The sequence below is a fragment of the Mercenaria mercenaria genome, chromosome 4 (genome assembly GCF_021730395.1).
Source record: "Mercenaria mercenaria strain notata chromosome 4, MADL_Memer_1, whole genome shotgun sequence".
NCBI classification, from domain to species: Eukaryota; Metazoa; Mollusca; class Bivalvia; order Venerida; family Veneridae; genus Mercenaria; species Mercenaria mercenaria.
In genome coordinates, this window is record NC_069364.1 from 10671085 (window position 1) to 10687258 (window position 16174).

General features: G+C 35.7%; 1 protein-coding gene across 2 annotated transcripts in view; it reads right to left on the bottom strand.

Moving 5' to 3' along the window:
* The window catches only part of LOC128556199 (E3 ubiquitin-protein ligase rnf213-alpha-like), a 44087-nt gene extending 28312 nt beyond the window's left edge, over positions 1-15775 (bottom strand). The window contains exons 1-2 of one of the 2 annotated variants that reach the window (XM_053540383.1): positions 15697-15775; positions 4410-4744 (exon numbers count right to left, since the gene is read on the bottom strand). In XM_053540383.1, coding sequence (XP_053396358.1) covers positions 4410-4725 — 316 coding nt within the window. In that variant the 5' untranslated portion in view covers positions 4726-4744; positions 15697-15775. Of the gene's footprint in view, positions 1-4409; positions 4745-9631; positions 9732-15696 lie in introns of those variants that run through there. The other variant, XM_053540382.1, reaches the window with a different exon arrangement.
* Positions 15776-16174: the final 399 nt, after the last annotated feature.

The window sequence follows — 16174 nt, forward strand, 5'->3', positions numbered from 1 at the left end:
CTTGACCTTAGACCTAGGGACCTGGTTCTTGCGCATGACACTCCGTCTCATGATGGTGAACAACTGTGCCAAGTTTCATCAAAATCCCTCCATGCATGTAGAAGATATGCTCCGGACAAAGTCTGTGGACGCCGCCCGCCCGCCAGGGGCGTTCCCATAATACGTCCCGTTTTTCAAACGGGCGTATAAAAATGGATTGTCTTATAATTTCCAGAGAAATAAATGACAAAAATTTCTAATATCTACATGCTTTTGTTCAATGTATTTTCTTACAATATTAAGATAAAATGAATAGTCTTATTCTTCAAGTTTTAATGAGAAAATTAATTCTGTATACTTTAAAAAATGCAAACAACAATTAAACTGACTGCGAAAAATATCGTAAACAAAGTTGACGTTTTGAACACGTGAGCCGCTATATGTACCAAATGCGGACCACATAACAAAATTCATGGAAGGTAACAATTTCAGATTTGGTACATTCGTAGCAGATACATTATATTTCAAAACAAGAGCTGTCAGTGGACAGCGCGCTCGACTATTCTCTGTGCTTGATACTATAATAAGAGCAATGAGTAAAACTTTAACATTACAATAAGCATATTCTAAGTCGAAAAGGGGCCATAATTCAGTCAAAATGCTTGATAGAGTTGCCTCCTCCTTTTTACAGACTGGGGTCATGATGGTAGACAAGTGTGCAAAATATGAAAGCAATATCTCAATGGACTTTGAAAATATTTGGGGTGGTACGCAAACTTTAACATTTATTCTTAGTCGAAAAGGGGCCATAATTCAGTAAAAATGCTTGATAGAGTTGCCTCCTCCATTTTACAGACTGGGGTCATGATGGTAAACAAGTATGCAAAATATGAAAGCAAGATCTCAATGGACTTTGAAAATATTTGGGGTGGTACGCAAACTTTAACATTTATTCTAAGTCGAAAAGGGGCCATAATTCTGTCAAAATGCTTGATAGAGTTGCCTCCTCCTTTTTACAGACTGGGGTCATGATGGTAAACAAGTATGCAAAATATGAAAGCAATATCTCAATGGACTTTGAAAATATTTGGGGTGGTACGCAAACTTTAACATTTATTCTAAGTCGAAAAGGGGCCATAATGCAGTCAAAATGCTTGATAGAGTTGCCTCCTCCTTTTTACAGACTGGGGTCATGATGGTAAACAAGTGTGCAAAATATGAAAGCAATATCTCAATGGACTTTGAAAATATTTGGGGTGGTACGCAAACTTGAACATTTATTCTTAGTCGAAAAGGGGCCATAATTCAGTAAAAATGCTTGATAGAGTTGCCTCCTCCTTTTTACAGACTGGGGTCATGATGGTAAACAAGTATGCAAAATATGAAAGCAATATCTCAATGGACTTTGAAAATATTTGGGGTGGTACGCAAACTTTAACATTAATCCATGTCGAAAATGGGCCATAATTCAGTCAAAATGCTTGATAGAGTTGCCTCCTCCTTTTTACAGACTGGGGTCATGATGGTAAACAAGTATGCAAAATATGAAAGCAAGATCTCAATGGACTTTGAAAATATTTGGGGTGGTACGCAAACTTTAACATTTATTCTTAGTCGAAAAGGGGCCATAATTCTGTCAAAATGCTTGATAGAGTTGCCTCCTCCTTTTTACAGACTGGGGTCATGATGGTAAACAAGTATGCAAAATATGAAAGCAATATCTCAATGGACTTTGAAAATATTTGGGGTGGTACGCAAACTTTAACATTTATTCTAAGTCGAAAAGGGGCCATAATGCAGTCAAAATGCTTGATAGAGTTGCCTCCTCCTTTTTACAAACTGGGGTCATGATGGTTAACAAGTATGCAAAATATGAAAGCAATATCTCAATGGACTTTGAAAATATTTGTGGTGGTACGCAAACTTTAACATTTATTCTAAGTCGAAAAGGGGCCATAATGCAGTCAAAATGCTTGATAGAGTTGCCTCCTCCTTTTTACAAACTGGGGTCATGATGGTTAACAAGTATGCAAAATATGAAAGCAATATCTCAATGGACTTTGAAAATATTTGGGGTGGTACGCAAACTTTAACATTTGTGTGACGCTCACGCTCACGCCGACGCCGGGGCGGGTAGGATAGCTCCCCTATTCTTCGAATAGTCGAGCTAATTATATAAATTTAAGACGTCTTTGTTAGCTAATATTGACTTTATGGCATTAGTCTACGTACTTTGTTGACGACCCTCATATCAATTGGTATCTAATTAAAAGTTTTAAGATCGGTGTTTCCTATATTCTTGTTTATCAACTTTGAAGTGTGTGTGTTAACCAAAGAGTTCTCTCTTTCTGAATTGTTACATGCTCTGAGTATAAGATTGAAATTTTCAGGATATTTTCAATATTTTGCAAGAAAAATTTGAAATGCATACAAAATCAAGTAGGTCGAAATTTCAAACCGTGTTGTAAAATCATATCTCAAGGACAAATGGCGACATTTAAAGAGTCTAGATCTGTTAAAATTATGTATATTAACTTCTTTCCGGCCCGGTAGTTGTTTTGTTGAAGATTTTCATCATTGTAAACCTCATATTCATATCCTGTCGTAATAAAAATGTATAAGCGTATGATGACCCTTTCATGCTTCCGTAGCATCGACATTTAAAATACGAAAGTCATTTGAAAATTTGGCTGAAATGTCTGTCAGCAGCTCCGAAATACAGTAATATCTGACACCTTTGGCATATACTAGCACGTTTAGAAAAATCAGGAAGGCACTTAAGAACGATTTTACGAGGTTATACCCTTCTTCCGTTACTGACCCCTGTAAGATTTCCGCCCGCAATTACCCTTTGATAGAGAGAAAGCTCACATGTCGCGCTCAACCCCAGATATTTTTTAATCGTAGGAAAAAGCTAAAAGCTGACCCACATTAGCGAAAATGAAGTCAAAGCGCATATATTTAGACAGGGTGATCCCTGCAATAAACCCTGAATGTAGACCAATACAAGTGCGACTTTCGTTTTCATTCAAGTAAAGTACAAAAGTATAAAACTGAGTTAAGAATAATTAAGTAAAAACATATAAACTTGAATGCAGCTTTTACTCGGAACGCCAAACATAGTGTTAGCAGGCAGGGCATTAATTAGCTCTTATGAGAAACAAACAAGACAAAATGTACCCAGGAATGATATTTTCCAAACGGCCTTTTAAAAAGAACCAATTTACTTTTAAGGAACATAATTTCATTTTGTGTTGCCTCTCCATCTAATGAATCCATAGTATCCAATAAATTTGATCAACTCTTAAGAGTAGTTATTAACACTTTTGCAAGACAAATGGAATTAAATCTGTCAATAATGCAATTACCAATATACAACTATTTCTACAAGAGGGCCATGAAGGCCCTGTATCGCTCACCTGACCTATTGACCTAAAGATCATCAAGATTAACATTCTGACCAAGTTTCATGAAGATACAGTCATCAATTTGACCTCTAGATTGTTAACAAGCTTTACCTTTGATTTGACCTGGTAACTTAGTTTTTGACCCCACATGACCCAGATTCGAACCTGACCTAGAGGTCATCAAGACAAACATTCTTATCAATTCCTATGAGTTTCAAACTTAAAAATTAGGTCTCTAGAGTGTTAACAAACTTTATCTTTGATTTGACCTGGTGACCTATTTTTTTAGCCTACCTGAACTAGATTTAAACTTGACCTAAAGATCTTCAAGATTAACATTCTGACCAGGTTTCATTAAGATATGGTCATAAATGTGGCCTCTAGGGTGTTAACTAACTTTTCCTTTCATTTGACCTGGTGACCTAGTTTTTAATCCCACATGACCAAGATTCGAACTTGACCTAAAGAGAATTAAAGTTTACATTCTGACTAAGTTTCATAAGATATAGTCATGAATGTGGCCTCTAGACTGTTAACAAGCTTTTCCTTTGATTTGACCTGGTGACCTAGTTTTTGATCCCACATGACCCAGATTTGAACTTGTCCTACAGATCATCAAGATTAACATTCTAACCAGGTTTCATTAAGATACGGTCATAAATGTGGCTTATAGAGTGTTAACGAGCTTTTCCTTAGATTTGACCTGGTGACCTAGTTTTTGCAATATTTTACTGAGGGTAACATTCTGACCAAGATTCATTAAGATTGGGACAAAATTGTGACCTCTAGAGTGTTAACTGTCAAATTGTTGACGACGGACGACCGACGGACGGACGACGACGGACACAGGGCGATCACAAAAGCTCACCTTGAGCAATTCGTGCTCAGGTGAGCTAAAAACTGAACAAACATTTCAATAATTTACGTAAGATTTGACATAAACACAAAAAATGTGCATTTTTTTATTCACGAGTAGTAGGGGTACCCCAAGTTTACAACCTTGGATGAACATTGATCACTTACCAGCTGTTTTCAATGGTACAACTGTCCCCTTTTTCAGTCCACACTCTGCACAAAATTTGGAATCTGGGCCTAGAACAGCCCCACAACCTTTGCATTTTTCTTGCAGACTAGCAAACAAACGTTTATCAACCGGAGACCCACATGTACAACAGAAGTTCTGTGACTCTTTCAGCTCTGCTCCACATACCACGCCGTCCAACGTCCCGCTGCATATTATAAATACTTCAGCAGGGGCATCTGGTATCATTTTATTACCACATGACTGGCAAAAATTACCTTGGCCCTGCCAGTCGCAACCTGTGTTTGAACACTTCATGTGTTTGTTTTTTTTCTATCTGAAAGGAAGAAAAAACATATTTGATTAAAACTAGAATGTTAAAGCCCAAAGGGCAACTATGTCGAGCCCCATTATTTGGTGGAGTCTAAACAATATTCTATAAATAACTGGCGTGGGTGTAGCTTGCAACCACTGTCTCATTAACAAAAACAGTTCTTATGCCAGTCCTGACTAGGTAAGACATGACTTTGCATAGAATCTAATCAGAGGGGATGTGATATCAATTCAAAATTAAACACAGAGTTGTACTTTTTATTTGAAAAAGCAAATGGTCGTAATGTTATTTCAAAACAAACGTGAGTGTAATTAAACTCATATCAATTATTACTCATATGTGGTTTCGCACGACACTTCGTCTCATCGAGATAAACTCAGGTGTCTGGGGTTTGTCCATGACACTCACTGAGGCAAACATTTAAGCCGAATAAAAATAATGTCAAAGTTATTGCCAAGACAAACACTAAAATGACCATTGATCCCTAAGTGTGACATTAGCCTTTGAGTCTGGGGCTTGAAAAACGCCACTCCGTCTCATTGAGGCAAAAGTTTATGCCATACATACATAAGAATGCTCCATACTTGTCAAAGTTACGGCCCGGTCAAATTCTAAAATAAACTTGGAGCCCTAAGTGTGACCTTGACCTTTTCGATAGGAGCCTGCGCACAGCACATTTCATTGACGTAAACATGCTCCATGCATATGAAGTTATTGTCCGGGGTCATACACCGAACAGCCATTTGGATGACTACGCACTGTCCTTTTCAGTACACTAACTTTACCGCCGCTTTTTTATTCGTAAAACGTGCCTGTGTCTGACATACAGACATGCTGTAGATACGCCCCCACCCTCACCCCACCGAATTTCGTTAGTTTTACAAACTTAAGAAGAAAATCTTCATCCCGTCCATATCGTGGAAATAAGTCTAAATTTGGTTTGAAGTATGACCATATATCAGTGAAAAGTCAATATTTACACCGCGCCCATAAATGATATTTGCTCGATTTATAAACACACAACTTTTATGTGTACCTTTGTGACCTTTTTAAAAGTTAAAATGAGAGTTAAATGCAGTCTTTGCACAATTTAATTTTGTTGAAACTTTCTTATCTCATTAACAACGTTTGTCTATATAAATGTGTAAGAAATTTAAAAAGTGTACTGGATCTGTTACTCGGTGTTTTTAGCAAATTGCATTCTGGTACATTACATATATCTATAAAAATTACAACTTCTGTTTTTGCTCCAAACAAAACAAAAGACCTGACCTAATTTGTCTACTTAACTTTTCCTGTTTTCATGAAAGTGCACTTGGCTGCAAGATCTTTCTGTCATAGAATGGAGTCGATGAATCAAATTATTTTTATTCAGTTAACCGTTTATTCAAATCTTCATTGTAGTTGTACTTTGGTAATATATATTTCTTTGCCTACTTGAGGATGTCTGTGTACTGAAAACAAATTGTTAATGGGTCCCATTCAGAAATGCCCAGATCATACATGATGATGACACCTTCATGGTGTTGATTTTCTTCACTGACTTAGGGTAGAGACTAAGTGAGTTTTGTTTGTTGTGTAGTGGCAGTCAACGGTAATTTCCAAAAATAGTAACTTGACATATTTTGCCCCAAACACTACTCATATATTCAGTAAGGTGTTTACTTTTGCTCATAAATTTCATTACGTTTTCCTAACGATATTAAATCTAAACGTACTGTTTGTCTATAGTAGAATTTCAAAACGTCTCGTAGAGGATCCCTGACCTTCTACTTGTACATTTTTTTTTTATTCGTTTGTCTAAAATGGCTTTATGCCTTTAGAATGTTCACATTTCCTGGGCCTGAAAGACTCCCGAACCCAATCTTTACTTTACTTGTACTCTAATTAAACAGGCGATTAGTGGGTATATTTTAACCTGATTTACTCAGTGTGTCAGAAATGGCTAAAAGTGCATAATTACTTGTACATTTCAAAACTTCTCGGGGAGGATCCCTCACCCCATCTCATTACTTATCCTTGATTTTTTCCTTTTGTAAGAAATCAAAATTTCATGGGTGGACGTGTGGGTGGACGTGTGTGTGTGTGGGGGGGGGTACTACATTTCAAACTGATTTGCTCAGATATTTTGTCAGAAATGGCTTAAATGCACCATTTTGTCTTATATAACTTCAAATTTCTTGGGGAGGAACCCTAATCCCCATCACTACTTGTAATTATGCAGACGAGCAGTGTGCACATTTCAACCTGATTTTTCGGGGAGGACTTCCTAAACCCCTACTCTTCATTCAGGTGTGTAGTGTTGAACATTTCAACCTGAACTTTTTATCTGAACAACTTAAAATGTGCCATTTTGTGCATCCATACCCAGTCCTACATGTACCCTTATTATCGAGGCTAGTAGGATGTACATGTCAACCTGGTTTGCTCCGACATTGTTATCTGAAAATGAACTTAAGTGCCCCATTTCGCAGAATTTCAAAAATTCTCTGGGAGGACCCCCGCCTTTACATATGCCACAATTCCACATGCTTTATATACAGTCAAAAATAAAATATGACTTGTAAAATTCCAGTTTGTACCTAAGCCCATATAAGCAACACTCTTTCCCGAATGGTGCACGATCGAATACCGGGTAGTCCAACTAATTTGACGCGATCCTAGGAAATATGGAGTTATTTTTCTTATGGGCAATATCTCCACTCGCGTCGACCAAAATAGTGGAGGAAATTTCCGATGACATTGTCATCGCTGCCAATTTTGAAATTAAATGCTGATTTTGTTGCAGATATGAGATAAATTCAAATAAAACTTACATGTTCAAATAATTTCCAGAATTTTCTGGTGATTTAAGGTATTAGACCCCTTAGAGTAATGTTTAAAAAATGGCATCCTCTCAAGGTATATTCTTAAAGTTTACCTTGTTTCGCACTGTGTTGCAATTTTTAGACAACTTTTACCGTGCCGTTTTTTTTTATAAATTTTGTATAATTTATGATATTTCCTCAAGCTTGAGTAGAGACAGATTTCAAAGTGATGATGGCCACCATTAATTTTGATAGAAGAAACGTCAAACTATTGGTTAACAATTATAAAACACAAAATAAAACTGTCAATATCATTTTTTTTCTAGGGTGCCTCAAATAAAAGGATTTAATGAGACAGAGTTCTAACTCTAACATTGAAATATTAAAGTCGAGTCCTATGGGACAGTCTTAAATTTTGCTCACTTCATTCAAAAATAACTTTGGGGCTGAAGTACCTATATTTCTTCCACAATATGTAATCTAAAGAGTAAAGGTGAAATAGAGAACTTTTAAAGCATGTAACTAATTATTTTTAAAGATGTCTAACTCTGTCCCCTTCTTTTCAGAGGTAAATTCACTTTGAACAGCAAGAAATCGCTTATCAAATGAAAAAGGACATTGTGTGATTTCAATTACCATTCTCCTCAAGTAACCTTAAAAATAAAATTTCTACTAAACTTCTATGGAAAGAAAAATATGACCCTGATAATGAATAAAAACGATCCCACAATGTCTTCATTCACAAAAAAAATGTAAAAAATGACTTTGAAACGTTTTGTCTGAGTATAGTTCATGTACAATTTCATTTTCAGATGGCATGACTCACCCATCCCCACCCTCGTGCATCAAGAAGCCACTCATGGAATATGTGTATATATCAATAATCAACATTATGTGTTAATATTTTTCTGATGCATTGGGGGGAAAGTACTTTTATTTCCAAAAAATGCACATACAGGGTGTACCATGATTATTGCCACATATACATTTTTTTGTATGATGAGTTTTTATCAAAGAAACTATTTTACACTTCAATGGGACGATATTAACCATTAAATGACATTCTCATGGTTCCTGGACACTTTAAAGAATTAATATGTTGCCTCTCCGCCCTTCAAATTATCATACCATTGGTCATATTCACCTCATTTTTTGACCAACCTATCAGATATTTGGTATGTAGGTACAATTGAAGGACTTCTCACCTTTGATAAGGTTAAAAGTACAGGACTGAGGTCAAGGTCACTGACACTAAACAGATTTCTGAACATTACTCCACATGTTCTATTTTCAACCATACAATAAAAATGACTAAATGAAAAAAAGTACTCAAAAATATTTGTTTTTTAAATCAACCCTTGCTAATTTAATCTTGTTATTTTTCTTTTAATAATCGAAACTCAAAGAGTTATTCAATGAATGTGTACTGGAGACATATCAAACTACAAGATTTAATTCACTTTTCTGCCCTTGTGCGCCTACTCTTTGAAATATTCATGGTTGAATATGAGGACCAAATACCATCAAATCATACGATGTCCTTTCCACTTTAGTACAATAAATCAATAATAAGTCTTGAAAAAAAAGACTGATCTAGACTTACTAGAAAAAAAAGGAATACGGGGGGTGGGGGCGGGGGGGAATCTGGTCCCAGTGGGGCTTGAACCTATGCCCACCTGAAAGTCAAAGTAGGTTTATGGTAATATACTCTTCAAAGGAGGTTATTACTTAACTATGTAGACGTTTACCGCGTCTACACGGCAATATGCGCAAGTGATAAAACCAAAAACCTTAACATGACTGTGTACTGTGGTTTATCCTTCATTATTTTGGTTCTATGAAGTTTTGACGGTTAGATTACCCGTCACAAATATAAAAGTTATTAAAACAATCTGGCCGTCGAATCATTTTGACTAGAATACCGGGTAAACATCCAAACTACGCAGTTATTATGCTACAATTCGGCTGTTGTTTTTTTGTGACCCTCAGTGGGCCTCACCTGTTACCTAATGTAACCTACGAACTAATAATCTATAAGAACAATGCGTTCGTGAGGATCTAATAAAGTAATAAAATATATTACCCATCCGTATACATATCCAGAAAAGGAAAGTCCACAGGCATGTCTATCGGATTTTCCGAAAATCTCAAAACGAAACTAGGAATTCTTTCCATGTGCGGACCAAGACCGTGATCAACACTGCCGCAGAAGTAAATAATTGAACTTTAACAGGCTGGTAACATTGCCCGATCGGGCTTACGACACAAAAAGTAATATTTCTTGACAAATAATGAAGATATTTCTTTCAAACTTGGTCAATTTATTAAGCATTACATATAATGCTTATCAAGGTAGAAATAACTTTGTTGCCTTCAGTTTAGTAAGAATTACTTCCCTTTTTCAGATTTTTATGATGCATAATTTTTGAAGTCCAAAACAATTATGTTTTAATGCAATGTTTAAAACAGAAAAGGGTTCAATGGCTTTCTATTGCTCCAAACTTGTGCGCCAATACCTTTATTCTATATATTTAGGGTAAATACTTTGTTTCTAGTGCAGATGTATGAGCATTTTTTTTAAGAACTAACATTTCTCTATAACGTTGTAAGTGAAAGCAGAGTAAAATGTATACATTCATGTACTAGCGCAATAATTTAGAACATTAGAAAGCCATTTAACCCTTTTTTGTTTTAAACTTAGCATTAGAACATTGTTTTTTTGGACTTCAAAAATTATGCGTCATAAAAATCTGAAAAGGGGAAATAATTCTACCAAAACTGAAGGCAACCAAGCTATTTTTATTCTAATTTATATCACTTGTTATGCTTAATAAATGGACCAAGTTTGAAAGAAAAATCTTCATTATTTTTCAAGAAATATTACTTTTTGTGTCATAAGCCCGATCGGGCAATGTTACCTGTTTAATACAATCTGCTTTGCCATTAGTGAACTTACTAATCAACCATATTTTGTTGCTCAACTGATAAAACGATTTGAAAAAAAAATTTATATATGACTTTGTCTGCATTTAACTACATGTAATAGCAAGTAAAAATATTGCCTACACTGAATGGTACAAATTACTTACGGTGTTCCGTTTGGACAATCGTTACTTTTTATTTAATACTAAACCGCGATGCACGATGGTACGATGACGAAAACGCGATTGCGCGATGACACGATGATGAAACAACGATGGTACGATGGTGAAAACACGATGGCATGATGATGAAATCGCGATGGTGCGATGGTACGATGAAATGTCATGTAATATCGCGTTTTCATCATCGTACCATCGCGTTTTCACGATCGTATCATCGTACCATCGCGTTTTCATCATCGTACCATCGCGTTTTCACCATCGCGTCTTCGCGTTTTCATCATCGTACCATCGCATTTTCACCATCGTACCATCGCGTTATCACCATCGTACCATCGCATTTTCATCATCGTACCATCGCCTTCCGGTGGTCATGCGCAGTGGTACAGTATATGTGTCAGTAAAATACAGGCTTGATACAATCTCATTTTCACATTACCATGTGACTATTACACCCAGCTTTTTATTTACTTTCATGCATACATACAATACTACGGTGTTCCGTTTGGACAATCGTGACTTTTTATCGTGTTGACGTGGACAACCAAGATGGCGTCACGAAATTGGGGTTGGTCACATTATTTACTCATAAAGACGATATGCTGCTACAGAGGTCTAAAGATGCATTTTAATAATTTAATACACACATATACAATTGTAAACATGCATTTAATTTATAAAATTATAAAATCAAATGTTCTGAAACTCACCATGAAAACTAGTCAATTTTTGTGCACATTTTGCCACTGGCACCAGATCAGAAAGAAAATGCCTCCGTACGTGTTATACCCTACCCCTGGGTATTCTATAAGAACCATGGTCATGAACGGGAAAATATACTAACCCATTTCAATCGCGTATTTCATACCTAAAACACGCAGTTCAGTAAATGTGTACTATTGATATTAAACAAGCGATAATTTATCTTCCATCGTGCACCAGTCACATTGTCTCAATATTCCATATTGCAGAGATGCTCCATATACTTTATGCTTTAGTCAACGTTACAGAAAAACTTGCGTGAACTCCCCTAATGAACATCCGGTCTAGAGGTCACGGCAGTGTGCACATGTTAAGCGAAATGTAAACAAACAAAAACAGAATGCAATATATTTACAGTTTTACGATAAGACTCGAAATGATGAATGAAATTCATCTTGTATATGATTTTGAATTTGAAATCATACATTGGTATATATCTATTCTGTTTATTTAATTCATTTTGCACATTTATGCTGCATATAAACATTTTAGCGTTCACGTGTAGTAAAATGACGACTGACATACATTTTCACATCAGCCAATCAGAGTATGTCTGTAATCTAGACCGGAACTTCACCAGGGAAGTTCAAGCAAGTTTTTGTGTACCTTTGAAAAACTGTAAACTACACGTTGTTTTTCTATGATAAGAAGTATTGAAGAAATATAACCGGTACACAACGGAAGATAAATTACCGCTTGTTTAATATCAATAGTACACATTTACTGAACTGCGTGTTTTAGGTACGAAATACGCGATTGAAATGGGTTAGTATATTTTCCCGTTCACGACCATGGTTCTTATAGAATACCTAGGGGTAGGGTATAACACGTACGGAGGCATTTTCTTTCTGATCTGGTGCCAGTGCATTTTGCGAAAAAGTTATGTATCCAATCTGAAAATAATTTATATCCTCATATCTTTGAATATGTCCTTCAGATGCTGCACCTATCAACAAAAGAACTTATCCTCTGAGTTTTATGCTATTTGCTCTGTAATTTCGTATATAAATTATAAATTTCAATATTTTGTTGCAAATAAATTCAGTAACAAGGGGCTATGCAATTCCAAAAGTATGTTTATCGTAAAACTCACCCAGTCCTATGAACGGAAAGTGAACCCAAACATAGCTGATTTTGGGTATATTACGTTATGTTTTATGACCCTTGCATGTTCAAATGCAGAAATCCTCATCAAACTGGTTCTATATTGTTTGGGAGGCAACAAAAAAATCAAGAAAATATACTTATCAATTACATTAAACATACATTAATTTAGTATGGCCTAAGACCCACACTTTCCATGAGATTTCCATGCAAGTCGGTGAAGTTTTGAAATTGAGGGTTATTCAAACAGTAGCAAGCACATTTGAACTAGGACACAGATTGAAAAGATTGTAAAAGTTTTATTAAATTGAAATACAAACAATGTAGAATTACTAAGAAATGAATACAGCACTCAAAACTCTAAATATGTGAGGATGTAAAGTCTCAGAATTAAGAAAAAAAAATACTTACATGTACCTGGAACTTTTTTAATGACCCTCATACACCAGGCAGGTTTCAACTTTTTAGGGTGTCAAATATAGAAATTTATAATTTACGAAATTCCAGAGCAAATAGCATAAAACTCAATACATAAGTTCTTTTGTTCATAGGTGGAGCACCTCAAGGACATATTCAAAGATATGAGGATATAAATTATTTTCAGTTTGGATATATAACTTTTCTGCAAAATGTGCACAAAAAATGACTAGTTTTCATGGTGAGTTTCAGGACATTTGATTTTATAATTTTATAGATTAAATGCATTTTTGCAATTGTATATGTGTGTATTAATGATTAAAATGCATCTTTAGACCTCTGTAGCAGCATATCGTCTATATGCGTAAATAAATGTGACCAACCCAAATTTCGTGACGCCATCTTGGTTGTCCGTGTCAAGTTACCTTAATAGCCTTATAGCTCAGATAAATTTTATTTCATGATCGAACTGTAAAATCAGCGCAAACAGGAATGGTACTTTAGATTTGCTTTTTATCAAACTTTCACACTATTAAAATCTTATTTTATTTATGTTGTTGGCTTTAACGTCGCACCGACACAATTATAGGCCAATGGCGACTTTCCAGCTTTGATGGTGGAGGAAGACCCCAGGTGCACCTGCGTGCATTATTTCATCACGAGCGGCCAACTGGGTAGAATCACCGACCTTCCGTAAGCCAGGTGGATGGCTTCCTCACATGAAGAATTCAACGCCCCGAGTTAGAACCCACATCGATGAGGGGCAAGTGATTTGAAGTCAGTGACCTTAACCACTCGGCCATGGGGGCTCATCTGCCCCCACACTATTAAAAGCAGACAGAATGAATCAGGGCTACTTTTTATAACTCAATGTCATTTTCTAAAGGTTTATGATTATCACATACCAATAGATTCATTAATTGAAAAGTTTCCTTCTTTCCTCTTTTTTATGTAAAACCTTGCAGTTTACATCTGTCTGGCAACGGAAATGATCAAGTCCAGTTAAAATTGGTAATCAGTCAAATGTGTGTGTGTGTTTTACTGACATGTCTGTTTAATCAAGTTTTTTTTATACTGCTCGAAATTTATAAATATGTCAGATACCGTATTGCTTAGTTTATAATCTTTTTTCATGTTTTTAAAGAGAAAACCTCTAGACATGTGAAGTTACATAAAAATACCGTCATATAGACAAGAGCATGCATACGAAACAGGAATACATTGTGTCATTATATCAGTCTCGTTTTGATCAAGGAGGAAACTTACTTTACATGGTGTTGTTGTTTTTTGTTTTTTTTTTTTCGAAATACTTGGCCGTTTCTTTATGGATATAAATTTATCGTTATGTATTTATTTTCTGTTACATGAAAACACGATTTACGTAACATCGTAAGCTAACATAATGTTTTTATATGTTTTTACTGAAATGTTTTATGATTTTCCAGAGATAATCTTTCTATATAAATCTATTAAGTTAAGGGGAGCGGTGGTCTAGTGGATAAGGTGTCGGCTGCTCAATCCAGGGATCGTGGGTTCGAGCCCCACTGGGGTCACGACCATGACCTCTCATATGAAACCAGTTCTGGTTTTTCCAGGAAGCGGACTCGAGAGTGGTTCCAATAAGCTTAAAGCTTTCATCACAATCGAGCTAAAACAAATTAGTATAAACTAAGTAACATAAGTTATAGCTTAATTAATTTCAAGGTATTGCCCAAAGCAAAATATATGAAAAAGAACTTATTAATATACGACTTTAGCTAATGTAAGGGAGACAATCCAATCAGGGGGAACTGCTTTAAAACAATCGATAATCAAGGGAGAGAAAACTCGATATTTCTCATCATAAGCCGGCCATGTATGCGCATTTTTTTTTTTTTTTTTTTTTTTTTTTTTTTGTTGGGGGTGGGGTGTTGTAGTTATATGAGCCCTGTTCTTGGAGTAAACTATTAGAACTACATTAGTACCTTGTTTACTTAACTTCTCATGCAGTTTCTATATGATTCAAATTCAACTTGGTATACATCATGTATACAGCAAGTGGACATACACCTATTACTTAGTTATCTGCGGTTTCATGTCTGATTTTTTTAACTTGATTTATGCCCCTTTTTCTACAAATATCATTTCAAATGTATGCAACAGCTGAACTGCATTTGTACCTTGTGTAGTCACGCATTTCCTCCTACAGTTTCCAACAATCTGGTTTATATTTACTCCATTAACATCACGAGAACATGCGCCATATTGTCAGGAATTTCATATCCAATCTTTTTCGAGTTAGCACTTTTTAGTAAGCATTTTAAGGGTGCGTGCGTGCGTGCGTGTGCGTGTTTGTGGAAGGAGTGAGGATCATGTGTCATACAATGTTGAAATCATTCTTCTTTCAAAAGTGGCACAGCCAAGAGTTAAAATGTATGGTATTCCAGCGTGCCAAATATTTAGATCTTACATATAAATAATAATTTTCTTTTGACTATATTTTCTTACCAATGAAAAATACATTTGATTTTTCAGTGTACCCGAGTTTGTGAGTAATTCTTTAAAATTAAAATATCATATTCATAAAGGTCGTCAGCTCACACAGACAAGGCCGAAAACCCTGCGTTCCCGATCCCGGAGCTCTTGTGGTGCTACTGAGGGAGGGTGAGTTTTTCACGGAACAGTATTTGTTTTAAAGCAGGCCAGTGTTACGTTATTTCTAGATGTAGGTTTCATGTGTACAAAAATTATCATTAAACTTTTAAAATATAAAAGATACTCTTACCTTCCCGTCATCAGGAATTTTCTCCAAGGAATTCTAAAAGCGAAAGTAGGAATTCCTACTGCGCAGTCTCAGCCAAAACTTTTATGCATGTGCGGATCTGAATTACGCGATAAGAGAATCGCAGCCAGTCTAGGTCAGTGTTTGTGTGGCGCAGACTAAAAGGGAAGCAACAAAATATATTACTTTTCATCACATGTTTTGACGTCGTGGAAGTGAAATAAAAACATTTCATAAATTTGATAATAAACTAGTGTAATAAAGCTTTGACGTTGACGTCGTTTATTTATAGGAGACGTAAGTCAAATTTACTTGGTCTGATTTATGATTTAAACATATTTTATTCCTTCCTTTTTTTATGACAACATATACAATGTACATAATTATACAGAACATATACAAAACATTCTAGGAAAGGGAAAAGGGTTGGACCATAAGTTCATCTAACATTAGTAATTCGGTCCGCCCCCGAAGGTATATT